The sequence below is a fragment of the Malassezia vespertilionis genome, chromosome 6, assembly GCF_029542925.1.
Source record: "Malassezia vespertilionis chromosome 6, complete sequence".
In the NCBI taxonomy this organism is placed as follows: domain Eukaryota; kingdom Fungi; phylum Basidiomycota; class Malasseziomycetes; order Malasseziales; family Malasseziaceae; genus Malassezia; species Malassezia vespertilionis.
Window position 1 is genome coordinate 626,285 of NC_079252.1, and position 19,183 is coordinate 645,467.

The 19,183-nt window shown below is 56.6% G+C and overlaps 12 protein-coding genes across 12 annotated transcripts; 6 read left to right on the forward strand and 6 right to left on the reverse strand.

Moving 5' to 3' along the window:
• Positions 1–59: 59 nt before the first annotated feature.
• On the forward strand, positions 60–1,064 carry MVES1_003206 (glyceraldehyde-3-phosphate dehydrogenase (phosphorylating); the record flags this gene model as incomplete). Its single annotated transcript, XM_056208024.1, has 1 exon — positions 60–1,064. One exon carries the CDS (start codon positions 60–62, stop codon positions 1,062–1,064), a length of 1,005 nt encoding a protein of 334 aa, XP_056063999.1.
• Positions 1,065–1,331: 267 nt separating this feature from the next.
• On the reverse strand, positions 1,332–4,220 carry CDC24 (Guanine nucleotide exchange factor for Cdc42p; the record flags this gene model as incomplete). Its single annotated transcript, XM_056208025.1, has 1 exon — positions 1,332–4,220. One exon carries the CDS (start codon positions 4,218–4,220, stop codon positions 1,332–1,334), a length of 2,889 nt encoding a protein of 962 aa, XP_056064000.1.
• Positions 4,221–4,416: 196 nt separating this feature from the next.
• Positions 4,417–5,910, forward strand: PDI1 (protein disulfide-isomerase; the record flags this gene model as incomplete). Its single annotated transcript, XM_056208026.1, has 1 exon — positions 4,417–5,910. The coding sequence occupies one exon, from the start codon at positions 4,417–4,419 to the stop codon at positions 5,908–5,910; it is 1,494 nt and encodes a 497-aa protein (XP_056064001.1).
• Positions 5,911–5,931: 21 nt separating this feature from the next.
• Positions 5,932–7,833, reverse strand: MVES1_003209 (uncharacterized protein; the record flags this gene model as incomplete). The annotated part of the gene is made up of 1 exon (XM_056208027.1): positions 5,932–7,833. One exon carries the CDS (start codon positions 7,831–7,833, stop codon positions 5,932–5,934), a length of 1,902 nt encoding a protein of 633 aa, XP_056064002.1.
• A 145-nt stretch (positions 7,834–7,978) lies between these two features.
• Positions 7,979–9,145, reverse strand: RPN9 (26S proteasome regulatory subunit; the record flags this gene model as incomplete). The annotated part of the gene is made up of 1 exon (XM_056208028.1): positions 7,979–9,145. One exon carries the CDS (start codon positions 9,143–9,145, stop codon positions 7,979–7,981), a length of 1,167 nt encoding a protein of 388 aa, XP_056064003.1.
• Positions 9,146–9,244: 99 nt separating this feature from the next.
• Positions 9,245–10,092, forward strand: MVES1_003210a (uncharacterized protein; the record flags this gene model as incomplete). Its single annotated transcript, XM_056208029.1, has 4 exons — positions 9,245–9,309; positions 9,391–9,431; positions 9,509–9,896; positions 9,924–10,092. 4 exons carry the CDS (start codon positions 9,245–9,247, stop codon positions 10,090–10,092), a joined length of 663 nt encoding a protein of 220 aa, XP_056064004.1.
• Positions 10,093–10,374: 282 nt separating this feature from the next.
• Positions 10,375–11,086, forward strand: GPI12 (N-acetylglucosaminylphosphatidylinositol deacetylase; the record flags this gene model as incomplete). The annotated part of the gene is made up of 4 exons (XM_056208030.1): positions 10,375–10,474; positions 10,502–10,601; positions 10,628–10,721; positions 10,748–11,086. 4 exons carry the CDS (start codon positions 10,375–10,377, stop codon positions 11,084–11,086), a joined length of 633 nt encoding a protein of 210 aa, XP_056064005.1.
• A 190-nt stretch (positions 11,087–11,276) lies between these two features.
• Positions 11,277–12,959, reverse strand: SKS1 (Serine/threonine protein kinase; the record flags this gene model as incomplete). Its single annotated transcript, XM_056208031.1, has 1 exon — positions 11,277–12,959. One exon carries the CDS (start codon positions 12,957–12,959, stop codon positions 11,277–11,279), a length of 1,683 nt encoding a protein of 560 aa, XP_056064006.1.
• A 497-nt stretch (positions 12,960–13,456) lies between these two features.
• MVES1_003213 (uncharacterized protein) lies at positions 13,457–15,196 on the forward strand (the record flags this gene model as incomplete). Its single annotated transcript, XM_056208032.1, has 1 exon — positions 13,457–15,196. One exon carries the CDS (start codon positions 13,457–13,459, stop codon positions 15,194–15,196), a length of 1,740 nt encoding a protein of 579 aa, XP_056064007.1.
• Positions 15,197–15,231: 35 nt separating this feature from the next.
• On the reverse strand, positions 15,232–15,756 carry RCF1 (Respiratory supercomplex factor 1, mitochondrial; the record flags this gene model as incomplete). The annotated part of the gene is made up of 1 exon (XM_056208033.1): positions 15,232–15,756. One exon carries the CDS (start codon positions 15,754–15,756, stop codon positions 15,232–15,234), a length of 525 nt encoding a protein of 174 aa, XP_056064008.1.
• A 66-nt stretch (positions 15,757–15,822) lies between these two features.
• On the reverse strand, positions 15,823–17,884 carry SYP1 (Suppressor of Profilin deletion; the record flags this gene model as incomplete). The annotated part of the gene is made up of 3 exons (XM_056208034.1): positions 15,823–17,725; positions 17,752–17,825; positions 17,852–17,884. The coding sequence occupies 3 exons, from the start codon at positions 17,882–17,884 to the stop codon at positions 15,823–15,825; spliced, it is 2,010 nt and encodes a 669-aa protein (XP_056064009.1).
• A 90-nt stretch (positions 17,885–17,974) lies between these two features.
• On the forward strand, positions 17,975–19,178 carry HOG1 (mitogen-activated protein kinase; the record flags this gene model as incomplete). Its single annotated transcript, XM_056208035.1, has 5 exons — positions 17,975–18,208; positions 18,236–18,656; positions 18,684–18,763; positions 18,791–19,070; positions 19,099–19,178. 5 exons carry the CDS (start codon positions 17,975–17,977, stop codon positions 19,176–19,178), a joined length of 1,095 nt encoding a protein of 364 aa, XP_056064010.1.
• Between the last annotated feature and the right edge of the window lie 5 nt (positions 19,179–19,183).

Here is a 19,183-nt window from a genome sequence, read left to right on the forward strand (position 1 = left end):
GTGCGTATGGTATATATGGGGAGCGGGGAAGAAAGCAGCATCTTAGAACTCTATTCACTATGGTCGCCGCTGTAGGTATTAACGGTTTTGGTCGTATTGGCCGCATTGTATTCCGCAACTCGGTTGAGCACCCCGATGTGGAAGTCGTTGCTGTCAATGACCCTTTCATTGATCTCGAGTACATGGTGTACATGCTCAAGTATGACACCGTCCACGGCAACTTTAAGGGTGAAGTCGCCGCCAAGGATGGCAAGCTTGTTGTGAACGGCAAGCAAATCTCCATCTTTGCCGAGCGCGACCCTGCCAACATTCCCTGGGGCAAGGTCGGTGCCCAATATGTGGTCGAGTCTACCGGTGTGTTCACCACCACCGAGAAGGCTTCTGCCCACTTGAAAGGTGGCGCCAAGAAGGTCATTATCTCTGCCCCTTCTGCAGATGCGCCCATGTACGTGTGTGGTGTCAACCTCGACTCGTACGACCCGAGCCACAACATCTTGTCGAACGCCTCGTGTACCACCAACTGCCTTGCTCCTCTTGCCAAGGTTATCCACGACAAGTTCGGCATCAAGGAGGGTCTCATGTCTACGGTTCATGCCACCACTGCTACCCAGAAGACTGTTGACGGTCCCTCTGGTAAGGACTGGCGCGGTGGCCGCTCTGCTGCGGCCAACATTATCCCGTCGAGCACGGGTGCTGCCAAAGCCGTCGGCAAGGTCATCCCCAGCCTCAATGGCAAGCTCACCGGTATGGCCTTCCGTGTGCCTACCATTGATGTGTCTGTTGTGGACCTCACTGCGCGTCTCGAGAAAGGCACTTCGTACGACGAGATCAAGGCCGAAATCAAGCGTGCTTCCGAGAACGAGCTCAAAGGCATCCTTGGCTACACGGAGGATGCCGTGGTCTCCCAGGACTTTGTTGGCAACAACCACAGTTCCATCTTTGATGCTACTGCCGGTATCCAGCTGAGCCCCGACTTTGTGAAGCTTGTCTCGTGGTACGACAACGAGTGGGGATACTCGCGCCGTTGCCTCGACCTGATTAGCTTTATTGCGAAGAAGGCGTAGGTAAGCACACGAAGCAGGCACGCTTCTCCGTATGGGATGCTTGCGTGCTTGCGTGATTTTGTGGTGCATACTGACATAGCAGAGGAAACGCCCGGCTATAGTTGTCCATAAGATATTATCTACCGCCTCTATGGCATGGATGCATTGCTTCGTCAATCTACCCCTTTGGCATGAATGCGTTGCGTCGTCAATCTACCCCTCTATTAGCATGGATGCGTTGCGTCGTTCATCTACCCCTCTATAGCATGAATGTGTGGCGTCGTCCGTCTACCCCTCTACCGTCAAATCCAACTGTGGTGTGCCACCAATGCGTGCTTGGTCAAATGCAATTGCGAGATCTTCGTCATTGAGGATCAAAATGCGATCCCCGTCTTGGTCAGTGTAAAAAATCCTGTACTGCTCGTGGAGCGATTGTGTGCGTGGATGCGTGCTGTCCATACCTCGCTGTATGTATTGTAGCTGGTCGCAAACCTGCTCGTAGAAACGCGCGCAGGGCATGCTCTCTGAAATTACCATTTGGGTATGTTGCTTGTCATGCTTGATATTGAGCAACATTGCAGTGAAAGTCGTGCTGGGATTGCGTACAGTGCCGTTGAGATGCGGCGCATGCACGCCAGTGTGAGCGCTGAAACGTGCGCCATGCATGCTCGCGTCGCTGTCTTGGCGCGTCGCTGGTGTCACTGGCGAGCTTGCAACGCTGGTGCTCCCAGCGCGCAACGAATCGCCAGGAACAACGGAATCAAAGGTGGATAAACTCGAGGAGCTCTTGTGCGCCATTAAAGCCTTGGTAGATGTGCCGGCTAGGAAAGGCAATCCCGAAGAGGAGGGCGAGAGCGGAGCGGCGTGTGGACTTACCGCGCCCGCTGAGGTCCATTGCGTGGAGAGTGCGAAGCTGGAAAGTTGCGGCGGGGTGCGGCCAGCGACGCCTGCAGAATATGTGCGTTGCATGTTTCCGTCTGTAGAATTCGCCACGCCAGTAGTACTGGCTTGTACGGCGGCAGCGCGGCCCGCAGCAAAGCCAGTGCGCGGCGTGGCGATAGAGTACTGGGATAGGTTGTGAAAATCGGGCTCGATTGATTCGTATGTGGACGGCGAGACATGTCCTGTGATGCTTGCAGAAAGTGGCGAGCCCTGGAACGACTTTAATGGCGGCACGGTCGGCGAATTGTAGCCGTTCAACTGGGTCGCACTGCGGCGCCAAAAAGTCGACAAAGGGTCCTGGTCCTCATGAGGAGATCCGAGCTCGTGCAGTAGCTCCGGGTCGGTACACGAGCGCATTGGGACAGCAAAGGGAGTTGCCGATCCTGGCGTGCCGGGCGTGCTAGGTAGATCATCTTCGCCAAAGTGGGATGCACTGTTGCGAGACAAAAAGCCAGACATGCTAAGCTCGCTGGTGGGAGTAGGAACAATCGGGGTGGACACCTGCATAAATGCTTCGCGCGACCATTGGTACTGCGTCCCGGAAAGATTGAGACTCATGGCGGGCTGCGAGCGCTGCGAAGTATTGGGTATAGGCTGCGTCAAGCTCGGTCTGCGCGAGAGCGCCGCATCGAGCAGGCGCTGGAGCGCCGTGTGCCAAATTTTGAGCTGCTCGTCGTTCTTGCAGCGGAGGGAAAACGACTCGACGTCTGACTCGCCGCGCCACCAGACCTGGAGGGCGTACATTCCCACGGGCAATTCGGGCATGCCACCGGCGCGACTCTGCCCGTTGATGCCGACAATGTTGTTCATGAAAATGCGGCCTTTGAGCTGCAGCGGCGCGCGGACTTCTTTTTTTCCGTTCCCCGAGACGCTGCCTTGGCGCTGGCGCAGCAAAGATCCATTTCGCGCGCGGCCACGCGTGGCACCGACAGCGCCCGGCAGCCCGATCGTCGTGGCGCTGAGATCCTTGCAGCAGAGGAGAATGCGCTCAAATAGGTACACCTGGAACTCGCGCTCGGAGTCGCCTTTGGACACCATGAAGGTGTCGTTCAGGAGCAACCGGCCAAAGGTCTTGAGCGAGTGCCCTTTCCAGTCCTCTACCCTCGTTTCCAAGTCGTGCATCGCCTGCACATTCTCCTGGTATCGTTTCGTTTCGTTTACCTTGTCGGTAATGCGCCGGATGATTTGCAAGCCGTCGGACAGTTCTGCGTAGCGCGGTGCGTCTTGGGGCGTGTTCTTCAACAGCTGCTCAAGCAGGAGCGGATATTTACAAATGCGTTGCACGGGCTTGATTAAAAATGTGGGCAGCTCGTAGGAGGGGTCGAGGTAGCATGACTGCGCGGCAGGGAGTGATTTTGCCTGGACCAGCGCCGGCGTCTCGGCACTGATTATTGCGAGTGCTTGGGCATAGTTTGCACAGAAAGGCTCGTACACAGAAAACCCTTCTTCCATGCTTTGGAAGAGCAAGCCAAAGTGCTGCTCGTCCGCAGGGCGCCGCGCATTCTCCTCGACGGCAATCAAAAAGCGGCGCTGGATATCGACAAGCTGGTGCAGGTTGCCAAACAGAAGATGGACCGTATCCGGGGCAACCAGGTCGTGCTGTGCAAGCATGAGTGCGTAATTTTGCATGATTTCAAGGTCGTTAACATATTTGCGCTCTGACTCCACCAGCTCTTTGACCACATGCATCCGCGTGTCCGACGGCGAGAGGAGCGGATCGCTTCGCGCAGACCACGGCATTACAGGTCTTTCCTGCAAAATGCCGCGATCTTCAAGCAGATCCAGCAGCTTGTTGACGCTGCGTACTACCTTTACGAAGCCATTAGTATCGTTCAAGTAAAGTTGCGAAACGGTAAATGTCTCGTCGGGGTCCCAGCCAAGCCGCTCCTTGAGCGCAATAAGAAACCGCATGACAAGTGCCTTGCATGCATTTGCATTGTTCAGGTTGCCTTCGACGTGGACGCTGATCTGCGGAATTTGCGGTGCCAAATGGTTGAACAGTGCACACAGTGGTGTTCCCAGCCGAAAACACTGCCATAGGTGCGACACTGGATCATTCGATACAAGTGCATCGTTTGATACACTGATTGCAACGGGCGCCACGCGCGTTGCTGCACCAAGATAGCGCTCGCCAAATTCGGGAACGCACCACAACCGCTCCGAGAGCGCGAGGCAGCTTTGGTACAGGCCCGAGCGCGGCCCCACTTGTTTGTTTGCAATAGAGTTCGCCGGCATCGGCGCACCGGGTGTGCAGCGTGCGCTGGCAGGGCCAGCCGCAATGCCACCATCGGATGCGCCGCTCATTTTTTGTTGCGGCCGGGGTGGGGAGTGCAAAACGTTAGGCCCGATTGCGATTTGGATGCCTGTCATGTGACACCACGTGCAGCCTTCCACGCTGGCGCGCCGTCGGCCCATCTTAAACTCGATCACGATGCGCTTCCTGGTCGGGATTTTGTTTGCGGCCGTGTTCGCGGTGCTAAGCGTACATGCGGAGGAGAAGTCGGACGTGGTTGACTTGGATAAAACCACGTTTGCCAAGTTTACTGCAGAGGAGCCGCTCGCACTCATCGAGTTTTTCGCGCCGTGGTGTGGCCACTGCCAGGCACTTGCGCCGCACTACGAGGAGGCTGCCACCGAGCTACTTCCTCAGAATATCAAGCTTGCCAAGGTAGACTGCACCAAGGAGGAGGCACTCTGCAGTGAGCTAGAGATCTCTGGTTTCCCCACGCTCAAAGTGTTCCGCCATGGAAACGCTGCGGCCTACGGCGGCCCGCGCAAGAAAGACGGTATTGTGAGCTACATGCGCAAGCAGCAGCTTCCCGCTGTGTCTTCTATTTCGGCTGCGGGCCTGGATGAATTCAGGGCCAAGGACCGCTTTGTGGTCGTCGCATTTGTCGACGAGGGCGACAAGGCGTCGATGGACGCGATCAACCAATTAGCCGAGAAGCACCGCGAGACGTACGTCGTCGGTGTCTCCCACGACAAGGACCTCGCTGCGAAACATAACGCCTCGCTCCCGGGCCTGGTCGCTTTCCGCACGTTTGACGAGCCCGAGGTGTCGCTCGACGTCAAGTCCAAGTCGCTCAATATCGCCGAGATGGAAGCGTTTGTCAATGTCCAGTCTGTTTCTCTCATGGACGAAGTGAACCCTGACAATTTCGCGCGCTACATCCAGTCTGGCCTTCCTCTTGCATACTATTTTGTGAGTGCGGATACGCCGACCCACGCCGAGGACGTGAAGAAGCTCACCGAAGTCGCCAAGGAGTTCCGCGACAAGGTCAACTTGGTCTGGATCGACGCGATCAAGTTTGGCGGTCACGCCAAGGCGCTGAACCTCAAAGGTGACTCGTGGCCCGCACTCGCCATCCAGGACATGGAATCCGGTGCCAAGTACCCGCTCACGGACCTCGACAAAGACGTCAAGTCTTCCGTGCACGATTTCATCAGCAAGTTTGTCAGTGGTAAGCTCAAGCCGAGCATCAAGAGCGCGCCGGTCCCTTCTCAGAACTCGACTGTTGTCGAAGTCGTTGCAGACGTGTTTGACAAGTACGTGTTTGACGATGCCAAGGATGTCTTGCTTGAAGTATACGCGCCCTGGTGTGGATTCTGCAAGCATCTCGCACCGACCTACCAGAAGCTTGCGGATCTCTACGCAGCCCACCCGCAGGGCTCGTCGCAAGTTTCGATTGTCAAGATGGACGGCACGGAGAATGATATCCCCCCGCACGCTGACATTACGCTCACCGCCTTCCCCACCATTCTGCTCAAGCCTGCCGGCAAAGGCAAGAAAGACATGGTTACCTACGAGGGTGACCGCACGCTTGAGTCATTGATTGACTTTATCGCAAAGCACGGCACGCACAAGGTCTCGGTCGAGCCCAGCGACCCGGTAGCGGGCGCAGAGCAGCGACACGACGAACTCTGAGATAGCAACGAGATACATGAACTACAAGTAGCTTTTCTTGAACAAGCTTGTCCGCGATGCGCCGTGCTCGTCCATCAAATGCCGTGCTACGTACGGATTGACAAACATGCGTTCCGGATCGTACTCGGCTTGGACGTGCAGCCAGTCGGGCAGGTGGGGATAGCGATGAAGGAGCTCGGCGCGGTACGAACCGTGCGTCTTGGCCCAGTGGGGACGGCCGTTGAATTGGCGCATGAGGGACTCGAAGCGCGAGAAAAATGTGCGGTAGGGCACCGGCAGATTGTACGGCCGGTACTGCACGATTCCGATAAAACACGTCTTGTAGCCGTAGCAGTGGCTCAGCCAGATTCCGTCTGCATCGACAAACCGGATCTCGACGGGAAAGTGGGGTCGGACGCCATCGGGGCACTGGAACTCTTCGTCAAGCCATGTACGGATCGCAAGAAGCGCAGCGGCGGTGCACTCAAACGGAATTGCGTATTCGTACGTGTATTGCGCAAAAAGGCAGTCGAAGTTAAATACGCGCGGCCCATCGTCGACACGAACTTGGACAGCCGAGGCAGTGGAGAGCGGCGCAGGGTCGCTGGTTACGACGTTGGGCTCCGAGGGCGGTGTGGGATGCGTGAGGCGGTAGACCGTGCGCGCGATATTGCGCGGGAAAGAGGGGTGGAACCGCGATGCAAAAAGCAGCATCTGTGTGAGATGGTAGCCAACCAATCGCTGGTAAAGTGCGTGCAGCATTCCTTCCGGCTCGGCAGGCAAGTTAGTCCGGCTCGCACGGTCGATGGTGACCATTTCGGCGGACGGGAAGATGAGAAATCGAACGTGCTCGGCAGAGTATACCAGCTGCTCGATGCGCTCTTGCACAATGCGCGTCGCGTGACAATCGTTCCACAGCGGGCCTTGTTGCGGAATGCTCTCCAGAGGCACGAAAGGGAAGATGTCGCGCGCAGCCGCACTCCGCGGCGGCGGCGCATACACCGGCGCGGGTGGAAGCGGTACACCTGCAGCAAGAAGGATGCCGAATGCGGCGGGGTTCTGCGCAAATGCGTCGTATGGCTCGCGTGCGAGGAGCTCGGGAAGCTGTGCGATAGGTGGCGGTACAGGGCCAAGCAGCGTCGAAAGCGGCACGTCCTCCTTTACCTGGCACAATCGAAATGCGTGCTCCACAGAAATGGTTACGCTTACAATCACGCCCGTTGCGCCGAGGCCACAGAGCGTAGCATTGAATAGGTCGGGACGGTCTGCGCGGCTGCAAGAAACGAGCTTTGTGCCTTCGCTTAGTGGGCATACGAGCTCCAGCTCAAGCACGTCGGCAGAGATCACTGGGAAATGAATGCCGGAGCCATGCGTGGCGGTGGAAATAACTCCAGCAATCGTTTGCTCGGAAATGGAGCCGAGGTTGTGCATCGCAAGAGGGGGCTCGTGCGCCGCAAGGGCAGTGTTGATCGTGTGCAGATAGGTGCCACCAAGCACCTTGGCGCACATCTTCTCTGTATCTATAGAAAGCACGCCTTGCAGCTCGTCCATGCGTATACTCCAGCCGAGACTGAAGGGCAAATCGCTCGGACTGTGCAGTTTTCCAACGGCACGTACGGGAATCGGCAAAGTGCGCTCACTGCCGCCCCGCCGTGCCAGCTCAATGATCGCTACGACTTGCTCGATTGTATTGGGTGCAAAAATGCACCGAACTGTATGGCCAAACGCGCCATTGTGTGTCGGCGCATCGCTGTGAAAGACGCCTGCCCAGTTGGAGAAATGCGCGTCGCGCGAAGCGGGGTGCAGTGTGACAGAGGCAGTGATTGCTTCTAGAGCCTCGATCGATACCGCCGCGGCAAATTCAGGTGGGGGATGCCGCGATTTGGCGGCTAGGCCCGTGGGGGGAATTTGCTCCACGCGCAGAGATCGTTTCGCCGGTGGCATGAAAGTGGAGGCGGAGAGGGGAAGAACGCGTGGAAGACGTGCTTGGCATCCTTCAGGACCACGCTCGAAATGCCAGGCTGGCATGCACTGACTCTTTCCAAGGAGCGCCAAAGAGCACCATGATACCACATTTTATTTTTTATCTCTATGCACTGCTAAAGAGTTCCGGCGACTGGGACATGACAAATTGAGAGACATGCTCGACGTGCTCGCACCATGTCGAGAGACGTTCGGCCAATGCCTTCATCTGATCCTTATCCAGCACGCGCGGCTGAACCCACGTAATGTGCACAAAATGCGCCGCCTCGTCAAGGCTCCCCCGAATCAGGTGTAAACTCAGCGCTTTCATGATCAGGTGCTCGACCTCGTCCACCGGGATATGCGTCTCGCGCGCAACTGTGTCAAACGAAAGTGTACGGTCATCCGGCGACCTACGGAATACATTTTCAATGAGTGCCATGAGGCAGATCTTTTGGCGCAAGAATGCGAGGTTCGACTCGAGGATCGGCTCCTGCGCGAGTTTGGGAATCACCGCCTCGAAACGGCCAATGTCACCAGCGTTGAACGCGTACAGCAGCTCCGAAATCCACTCGTACCCGGTGCCGCGCAAAGACTGAAAAATGGGATGCAGCAGCAACTCGCCAAAGTTGTAAATGGTATCGCCGAGGAGCGCAGAGATGCCGAGATCGTGCGCGCTTTGCACCTGCTCTGCAACGCTCATCTCCGCATCGACATTGATGCACGCAAGGAACAGTAAGAAATTGCGGTAATAGTCTGCATACTCCGCCTTGGACTTGTAATAGTTGCCCGAGACGCGGTAGAAACTCGCATTCACGAGGGGGTCCACGGAGCTGACCTTGTCCAAAATCTTGGCACACTCTTCCATCGCCTCCTTGGTCTCTGCAACATTGCCGAGCAAGAGCTGAAAGTGGGCACCTTCCATGGCAAGCAACGTGTAAGCATCTTGTTTCTCTGCATCGTCGCGCCACGCGTCTGCAAGCGCATGAAGAAATGCATACGCTTTCGCAGCATCGTCAAACTGCCGCGAAACAATCACACCAAAGCTCGCCAGCTTCAGGTGATTGATATGCTTCGCAAATGTGCGGATAAAGTGCTCGTACAGCGCGATCTGGCGTGCATTTTGCTGCGATGCTGGGTGGCGCAAAAACTCTTCGATCGCCAACGCCAGCTGATACCACAGCTTCTTGTCGTAAAGCGCGCGAAAATTTTCATATAGAGGAACCAGTTGCGCAGGTGTCGCACTATCCGCCAACACGCCGTCAATGTACGCAAGCGCCTCGTTTGCCGCCATCGTCGCGCAACGCAAGCCGCATGGCGCGCTTGCGTGGCCTGACGCTTAGTCAGCGGTTTGCGCGTGACCGCGCCGCGTCGCGCGCTTACACTCCACACCATGGCGAACTTGGTCAAGGCCGCATACGAGCATGTCTTTGCAGAGCATCACGAGGTGACTTCTGTGTGGGACATGGTCGATCTGAAGCGCAGATCATTCTGGATCGCATTTGTGTCTATGTAAGGCGCCGAAAATACTTACACTAGCGTGTTTAACCCCACGTTTTGGAACGTTGTTGCGCAGAACGGTGCGTCAAGAGTCTGCTTACATCAGAGTATCACCACAAGACCATCACACGTCTGTTGGGCGGACGCAGGTATTTAGGATGCTACCTGCTTGCTGTGTCGATCTTTTCGCTGGGTCTGCTGCGTGATGCACTGTACAACCACGCATTGCTGGAGCAGCCGACCGCCGCAGTCCTTTTGCATCCCGCCGTGCGCATCCTTGCCGTGGTGCTGTTTACCGCCGGAAACGTGTTTGTGCTTACATCCATGTACGCATTGGGCGTCACAGGCACGTACCTGGGCGACTACTTTGGCATTCTCATGGACCACATGGTGACCAGCTTCCCGTTCAGTGTTGTGGCGGACCCCATGTACGTGGGCTCGAGCATGAGCTTTACAGCCGTGGCTCTTTGGCGCGCGAAGCCTGCGGGCCTGGTTCTCAGCGTTGTGGTCATGCTGGCGTACGCTATTGGGATGCGCTACGAGGGGTACGTCCACAAGCGCTACTAATACAGTCCTTTCACTGCTATGATTTACCGTGAGGCTGCGGCTCAGAAGAATGGGTCTAATACGAGCGGTACTCCCAAATCCATTCCGACGACGCCCGCAAAGAGCGAGAAGCCGTTCGCAGCGCAGCCCGTGCATGCGTACGGCACACGCTCGCAGTCGCGCCGGCGCATTTGATAATGACTTTGAATCGCAGCGGCGTTTCAGTAATTAGGCGAACCCACCTCAACGCGTGGATCGCACCGCAGCTAGTTTGTTTTGCATAATGTAGCGCCTGTGTTGTCCCTCCACCTCGCGCCGCGCCGTCTGCTTTGGATGCTCGCTTGGCGCGTGCACAGACCGCGCTCTGTGCGGAGACTCGCGCGGCATACATTGGCGTTTTTGCTGGTGTGTGTCGCGCTACAGTGGTGCTTGGGAGGCGCGGTGTGGTATGTGCCCAAGCCACAGCATGTGCTGGTCATGAGCGCACACCCCGACGATGAAGTCATGTTTTTTGCGCCGGCCGTGCTGGAGATGGCGCGCCAAGGTGTACGCATTTCAGCATGGTGCCTATCGCAAGGTACGTGCTGCCGATAGCTTACAGTAGGGAACGGCGATGGGCTGGGCGCAGTGCGGCGTGAGGAATTGTACCAAAGTTATCAAGCACTTGGAGTCCCTAAAGAACGCGTATTTGTGTGGGATGATGTGTATGTACAAGCGCTGCTCACAACAGCAATTTGCAAGACGGTATGGAGCATGTATGGGACGAAATGTATATACGGCAGCAGTTTATAAAGCTTGCAGCGAAGTGGGGAGACATGGATGCCGTGCGTATTTGACCTGCTGATCCCAGATCTTGACGTTTGACGCACATGGCGTGTCGTCGCACCCCAATCATGTAGCAGTGCACCGCGGCGCATTGGCTGTGCGTGCACACTGGCGGGATGGCGTTGCACCGACGCTCCTGACCGTGCGCACGCCGCCGCTTGCTACAAAGTTTACAGGGCTGCCAGGCGCGCTCATTGCGCGGCTAATTGGGCATGCGCCGATCCTGTTTATGGCTACGCCTATCCAGTATATCTCCGCACTACGCGCGATGCAACACCATGCGACGCAACTTGTATGGTTCCGTTACCTTTACGTGCTTTTCTCCACACTCATGTATGCGAATGTTATCGACGTGTGGAATTAAGCACGCGCGGCCAAGCACGTCTACGGTCGAGCGGCAGCCGTATTTTGCAGCACGCACGTACTGCGTAGCAGTAACAAACTTGGGCTAGTCAAACATTGCTACGGGTATAATCGCAGTAGATAAATTGGGCATGCCATGCAAGTATCAGCACCCAGCATCCAATTTTAACCAACCTACACCACATCGTTTATCATGGGGGTGGAAAAAGAGGATCTGTTTGGAACGAATGTAGCGAAGATCGCGGTGAGACCCATCGATCGCGTTTCAAAACGCGCGGGATGGGCTGAGCAGTCGCTTGCAGTGTCCCAAGCACATTGTTTTTGGCACGGTCCGCATACGGATCGTGCTCTTGAGGAGATGATGGAGCAGAGCTCATGCGAGCTTCAAATTCAAGTTTGAACATCGCTTCTTGCGCGCCAACTTGTGTGTGACGAGAGCATGTCGCATTGATCGGCGTCTCGGCCAGTTGCACAGAGGAGACTGTCGAGGCCGTGTCCACTAGACTGGGAACGGTCACGCTCGCGCTCGCGCTACCATTCTTAGACTTGACCGACGATTGCGGTTCGCCTTCAACGCTACCGTGAGCTTCAGTATACTGTTTGTTCGGGTATACGGAGTCGGTTTGCTCCGGATTTGTCAGGATGTTCTCGCCAGATCCGAGGACCAGCATAGACAACCCGGCCGAGTCTGGATCGGCAGTGGTAGGCACATTGCGTACAGGAATTGGCGCGGATACGTGCGTCTTAGGGTCGCTAGTGACTCCTCGCATACGGCGGGTATTCAGCGAAGTACGCGTTGTAGACGAAGCCGGTGGACAAACATGCTTTGTACGGCGCTTTGCCACCTCGGCCTTGGTCGCGATGCGCGCGTCGCGCTGTCGCTGCCAAAGCTCCACGTTGGTTGCAAGCAAACGTTTGATGCCAAGCACGGATTTGCGCAGCTCACACAAAGAGTATCGATTCTCGGGGTAAAGAGCCAGAATGTGTTTAAGCACCTCGTTCGTGTCGCGCGAGATGGGCAGAATCTTCATGATAAAGTTTGGGTCGCGCAAGTACTCGCGAAACGTTTCGTCCACAAGAGTCGCCTGCTTCCACGGGTTGCGCCCACAGATCAAGTTGATCAAAACGATACCAAGGGACCAGATGTCGTTTGCGGCAGTATCGTACTCTGCAATGCGCGACACGACACCTCCTTGGCATTCAGGCCCCATGTAAAAGAAGCTGCCGCAGCCAAAGTCGCTGCTCATGCGTTTGCCTGTTGCGAGACCAAAATCAGCGAGTTGGACACGGCATCCGCCATCGGTGCACAATATATTTTCTGGCTTTAAGTCGCGGTGAAAGATGCCAAGATTGTGGCAATGCTCTACAGCGTCGATAATTTGGCAAAACACGTCCTTGATGAGTGCGTCTGTCGACATGCGCGCCTTGCGGTATGAGGCACTTTCTGGCATCGGCCGGCCATCAGCATAGTTTGGATCGGATTGGTAGGGCTCTGTGTCCAAGTGGTAGCGCTTACTTTCGGTAATCATGGTAAACAAGTCACCATCCGCACAATAGTCTAGCACGACAAATGTATACGGCGACGTGGGCTCGTCAATGATGCGGTGGAGAGTGAGAACATTTAAATGCGCAGATGCCATAGTGTGAAGCAGCGTCTCCCGATGCTGAAAACCACGCTGGCGACCGTCCAGACCGGTCCTGTCGAGGCACTTGACAGCATAGTATCGGATGTCGCCAGACTCAGACTCCCGCATAGTGTCTTGCGCCAGATAAACGACACCATAAGCGCCGATGCCTAGCACAGTCACGATTTCAAGTCCCCCCTCCGCAATGCGTTGTCCGATCAAATTCTGATGTTGAATATTAGACGGCATGTTCGCCTAGCTTCCTTTGCAAAGCAAGCGGCCCGTTGGGGTACAATCAATCTCTTGTATGCTTTGTCAATATTCAAGGTAGCGAGAGCCACAGGCTTTGGTAGGTGGCGAACTATGGAGCGAAAAGCAAATGGCAAGAATTTAAAAACGCCACTTGCAAAACAGTATTCGAATTGTTCCGTGTGTGTGCCTTGTAGCGCACTATGGAGATGTGCCGCTGCAGGTATCGCAGTAGTAATGAAAGTTTCCTCTCAATCGGGACATGCGACCTGAATCGACCAAGCAGCGCAGCCCTTTTTCCTGCATTCGTCAATAGTTTAATTACATGCGAAAGGAATTTGCAAGATTTGACTCTTTGATGACGTAAATACAGCGTCGCGCAGAAAACGTGCATGCATTGACGCGTCTCACGAGATGGGTGCAAACGATGACAGATGCTGACAAATCTGAATGCCAAGCGCCGCGCCGCGCATGCAGCGCCCGGGCGTGTTGGTGCCATGCGGCGTTTTCTGGCGCGCAAGTCACACAAACCGCAGGATGAGGAGCGCTATGATAACGCAAATGCACCGATGGTGCCTCCAGAAGAGGACGCACTAACATACCCAACGTACGGTGAGACGCGCGCAGTTGATGTAGGCCGCGGCAAGCCGAAGCGAAGCTTTACGCCGCTCCGCCCGAAAAGCGGCGCACAAGACAAGAGCATATCGAGCCGCAATTCTTCGATCATAGCGCAGGCGGAAAACTGGGCACCGTGGCAGGACTATGGCGCTCCGGCTAGCGTGGCGAGCACAAGGCGGCGTGTACATAGTCTCACGTTACAAGGACCCAACGAAGTGGACGATGCGTCCTATGCAACGCAGTGCAATGCGCAAGAAAAACGAGTGCGCGAAAAGCCACCCCTATTTAATTGGAAAAAAACGATGGGCGAGCACCACAAGCATGTCCGGCGCGCGCCCCGGTCCGACGCTCTGCGCGTGTTCGCGCCGATGCACGCCGAAATAGCCAAACAGAGCGCAAAACAGGATCCGTCCGAGGTCGCGACGCGTATTGCCGCTTTTTGCAATGCAGCACCGAGTGGCTGCGACTGGCAAGAAGCTCACGCGCTCGGCGACTACCTCAACCATTCCGACGCGCACAGCAAGGAGGCTGTCCGCGTCCTCCGCGCAGCGATGCGGAGCAATAATTTGGAGGTACAGCGCCGTGCGGTGCATGCGTGGGGCATTTGGTCCTTATTTGCAGGCGGCACATTTGGCGCGTACGCTGCGAATGCACAGCTGCTTGGGACGCTCGAGGAGCTCTTGGACAACTCGCTCACCTTTCCCGCACTCCGCGAAGACATTCTCGACGTCTTGTCTGCACTTACATACCGCGCCAAAAGCACACAGCGACTCCGGCCGGTCGCGCGGCTTTGGTCGCGCGTACGCCCGGCGTCGTGCCCTGAGCACGGCGAGCCGATGCGCCGCGCCTTATTTAGCGATCGGGAGGATGCGCAGTCGGAAGGGGAGGACGTGTCCGACGATTCGCATGAAAAGGTGCCGGCAGCCGCTGTGCACCCGGAGCGCACGCTGCTTACAATTCCTACCGAGCGTACGCCACAAGGAGCGCGGCCGCCGCCCAAGCCGTTGCGCCTCGATGCAGATGCGCGTACGCCCACCAAAACAGCGCTTCCGGCCATGCCCGGCCCTGGCCCCGAGTATACTGAACTTGCACCGTACATACCTTCCCCCCTTCGGGCAGGTTCAGACGGCAGCGAATCGCCCATGAATGATGATGTGCAACGCGAATGCCAAGTCGCACACGCCAATGCATCCGTGCTTCTCGACGCACTTGCTTTCCAAGGCGTGTCCAACCCCCTTGTTCCTGAATTTTCCCACAATGCGCAGCTTTCCCGGGACTGGCTTGAGGCGCAATGCACGCGGATATCCGACGAGGCACAGAATGCGGCGCTCGGCAATGCCGACCCCGACGCGGATGCGTTGTTCGCAAACATCCTCGACGCGCTTAGCCACGTCGACGAGGCTTTGGCCGAGTGCGACCGGCTATATGAGCTTGACGCAAACGACGCGAACGGACACGAAAGCGAGCAGTCGAGCACAGAAGGCGACGAGCCTGCATTGCCACCGGAACCTGTGCAGCCAAGCGCCAAGGCGCTTGGCAAGCGCCGCGAAGTCGACCCTAGAATGTCGTCAAAGCCACCACTTCCTGCGCCGCCCGCGGCACTACGCGAAAATACCTAATGGAGACGCAATAGCACTGTATATATCGAATTTGCCTACGTGTGAAATGTAAACGACCGCTTGTCTTGGCCGATCTTTGGGGCGGTGCGGACCGGTTTTTGCTCGGCTTCGCTCTCGCGCTTGTCAGCGGCCTCTGCAATCATGCGCTGCAGTGCATCATTCTCGCGCTCCTCGCGCATATGCAGGTCGTTGAAGCGCCGCCGGAAATCGATTTCTTCCTGCATCGACGCCTGGTCGCGCTTCTCCTGGTTCCAATGGGGAGTGGGATTCTGCGTGCCGTCCGCGTCAGGTGCTGGATTTTTCGGCGCCTCTAATGCAACAAGACTCACGCCCGCAGCAACCACAGTCACCGCTTGAAATACTACACGCCACCGCAGCGCACTTTGGAACTTGTCGCGGTTGCCGGAGCGAAGGTGCATGGAGGCGTAGCCCAAAGCACAGCACGTAAGAAGCGATCCAATAGGGATCATTGGATCTTTCTTGCATTTGCGCCACAGCTTTTGCACGCCCGTCTCCTCGTCATCGAGAGGCGTAGGAAAGAATGGGGTATCGTCGCCCATGGTAGAGCGACCCACCGCGCTGCTCGACCTCCACTCGACCTCCACTCTCGTACCTCGCTATGGCTGCTATGCAAAATATGCGCCAGTGCGCGTTTCGCGCTCGGTTTGCAGCGCGACTTGTGCTCCGCCCGGCAAGCATGCAAGACTGAGCTGACCAAGTGTCGTTCCCGGCAAGTGCCACGACATAAATACAGGCTGCGGCGTACCTTGCCGCGCTAGCGGAAATCGCGCAAGAATCTTGTTGGGCTCGACGTGCTGCAATCCAAGAGGCTCTGCGCGCTGCCAAGTCATGGTTTGTACAAAGGGATCCCACTTTCCAACTGGCTGTGTAAGCACGCCGCCCACCACCGGCGTCTCGTGCGGGATGGAGACGGAGAATTCGACGTGCGAAAGCGCCGTGCCGAGCGGTGCATATACGCTTGTTGGATTCGCGTAATACGTAAGGATCAGCGAGCACTGCTGCAAATCGCAGCGCCACTTGGGCTCAAGTACCACAGGGACGTAGCACTGCAAATCTCCGTCGAGCTGTATTTCGTACTGAAGTGCGGTGACGGGCGTTTGGGAGAGCGCGTCAAGGTCAATTTGGTACTCGGACAAGTTAGGAACAGGGCGCAGTACGTCTGATGTGGCGACAATCGTGAGTGACGCTGCGTGCTGCATACGAACGTGCGCTGTACCGCTCGCGCTCGCTTGTAAAAGGCGCAGTGTGAGCTCGCCGCGAAGCGCAACACTCGCCAATGCCGTGCCGTTCCATCTGACATGCAAGCGCTCTGTACACTCGAAATTAAGAAGAACCGGTATAGGAGGCGGCGCTGGCGCAGCGTATGAGACATGCGCCACTACATCCATCGCGGCGTGCGGCACATTGTGCACATCGCGCTTGGCAGGGAGCCAAAGCTCGCTTTCCTGCGCAGCTTCGCTCTTCCGGGGCGAGGGTGAAAATCCAACATGCGTGCTGTGCGGCTGTGAGCGCGAGCGCGAGCGCGTACGCGCAAGCACGCCGTCGTGGTAGTCTTGGGTATCTGTGTCCAGCACGGATAGATCCGCAAAGTCGATCGTCGAGCGCGGCTCGCGCGCATTTTTCAGCGGCGCATCGTGCGGCTCGGTCGACTGCGTGGCAAGCAGCGCCGAGGGAAGCGGCACACTGAACCGCGGCGAGTTGTGTGGTGCGTTCCGGTCCTCTGCAGGCGTGATTTTCTCCTTGCGTGAAAACTGGGAGATGGACCCATAGCGCTGCAGCATGGGCGACATGGGCGTAGGTTCAGGCTCCACAAGCGGCGCTGCACGCCGGCTCGGCGCCTCGCCAAAGATTTCGTCCGCGGCGCTGCCGGAGGCGTACTCGCTACGTGGCCTCATCACGCGCCCCGCGATAAAGCTCTGCATCTCACGTTCTGGGTTGAATTTCTGTACAGCAGCGTTTGTCTTGTACGCCATGTCGTACAACTCCCTGGACAGATCTCCTTGGGCGTATGCAAAGCTGCGCACGGTATTGCGGAGGAGCACAAGCCGAGCGCGATCGACTTGCTCCATGACGTGAAATGCTTTGGAAGAATTGTGCTTCCATCCCTGCATCGCGGCATCGAGCGAATGCTGTGTCGCCGTGGCTTTGGCCTGTGCTGCGGATGTGCGTTTGCTTTCGTATTTGCGCTTGTCTTTGCTGAGCTGCGTTTCAAGACTTGTAATCTCTTTTGCGCGTGGCGCAAGTTGATCCTCGTGTTGCTTGAACGTGGCCCATTCGCCGCGTTGCGCTGCGGTGCGCAGCGGCTCCTCACAGTCGCGGAAAATGCGCCGCTCGAGCATTGTATGCATTTGCGCAGCCTCGGCGATCTCGAGGATCATGCGCTCGTACACGGGCTTGAACTCATAAGGGATGTACGTAGCGTCTCCCAAAAACGAGCGCTTCGATAGCTTTTGTAGCTGGCGGACGTACGCCTCCTCAATCTCGCGGCGCGCTGCGAAATAATCGGCACTGTCGTCAGTACAGCCGGAACATACAGTTGCTCGTTGAAAAGCCGTGCATTTTTTAAGCGTGTCTGAAGCTTGTGCAGGCTTTCATGTGGATCGGATGACTTTGATCAGCGCCCAGCACACCTACCTCAAACGCCGACGCATACAGCGGCCGCTCCATGATGGAGAGGAACAAGGCACTGCATACACGTGGCATTTCACGTGGCTGGGCGCCGTTTGTGTCCCTCGCGCTGTGGAGCAGGGAGCGACGATGGCCGACTTTACGAAGCTGTCCATCTTCGGCACCGTGTTCGAGGTGACTACGCGGTATGACAATTTACAGCCGGTTGGAATGGGCGCATTTGGCCTTGTGTGCAGTGCCAAGGACAAGCTGGCGGATACGTCGGTCGCGATCAAGAAAGTGATGAAGCCGTTCAGCACGCCTGTGCTCGCCAAGCGTACATACCGCGAGCTCAAGCTCCTGAAGCACATCCAGCATGAAAATGTGCGTCCACCCTACGTCTGACCACAGATCATAAGCCTGAGCGACATTTTCATTTCCCCGTTGGAAGACCTGTACTTTGTTACGGAGCTCTTGGGGACCGACTTGCACCGCCTGCTCACGAGCCGTCCGCTGGAGAGGCAGTTTGTACAGTATTTTCTGTATCAAATTCTCCGCGGGCTCAAGTATGTGCACTCTGCAGGCGTCGTCCACCGTGACTTGAAGCCGAGCAACATTTTGATCAACGAAAACTGCGACTTGAAGATCTGCGACTTTGGACTCGCGCGCGTGCAGGATCCACAAATGACTGGCTACGTGTCTACGCGGTACTATCGCGCGCCTGAGATTATGCTCACATGGCAAAAGTACGACGTGGCTGTGGATGTGTGGAGCGCGGGATGCATCTTTTCCGAAATGCTCGAAGGCAAGCCACTCTTTCCTGGAAAAGACCGTACGTGTGCTTTGCATCTTACCCTAGACGTGAACCAGTTTTCAATCATCACCGAGCTGCTCGGTACGCCGCCAGACGAGGTGATAAACACGATCTGCAGCGAAAATGTAGGTGGCAGCGCACGCTCACACCAGACGCTCCGTTTTGTTCGATCCTTGCCCAATCGCGAGCGCGTGAATTTCCGCGAGCATTTCCCAAATACGGACCCTGAGGCGCTTGACTTGCTCGACAAGATGCTTGTGTTTGATCTGAACAAGCGCATCACCGCCGCCGACGCACTCTCACACTCCTACCTTGCGCCGTACCATAACCCTGCTGACGAGCCGGAAGCGGACGAGACGTTTGATTGGAGCTTCAACGATGCGGACCTGCCCATCGATACGTGGAAAGTAATGATGTACTCTGAGATCCTAGGTGCGTACGAAATCCAGGCTTACAACAGACTTTCATAACATGGACGAGCAAGGCCTCGAGACGAATGGCGCTGCTGCCCAGGCAGACCCAATGAGCTCCACTCCGTAGCTGTT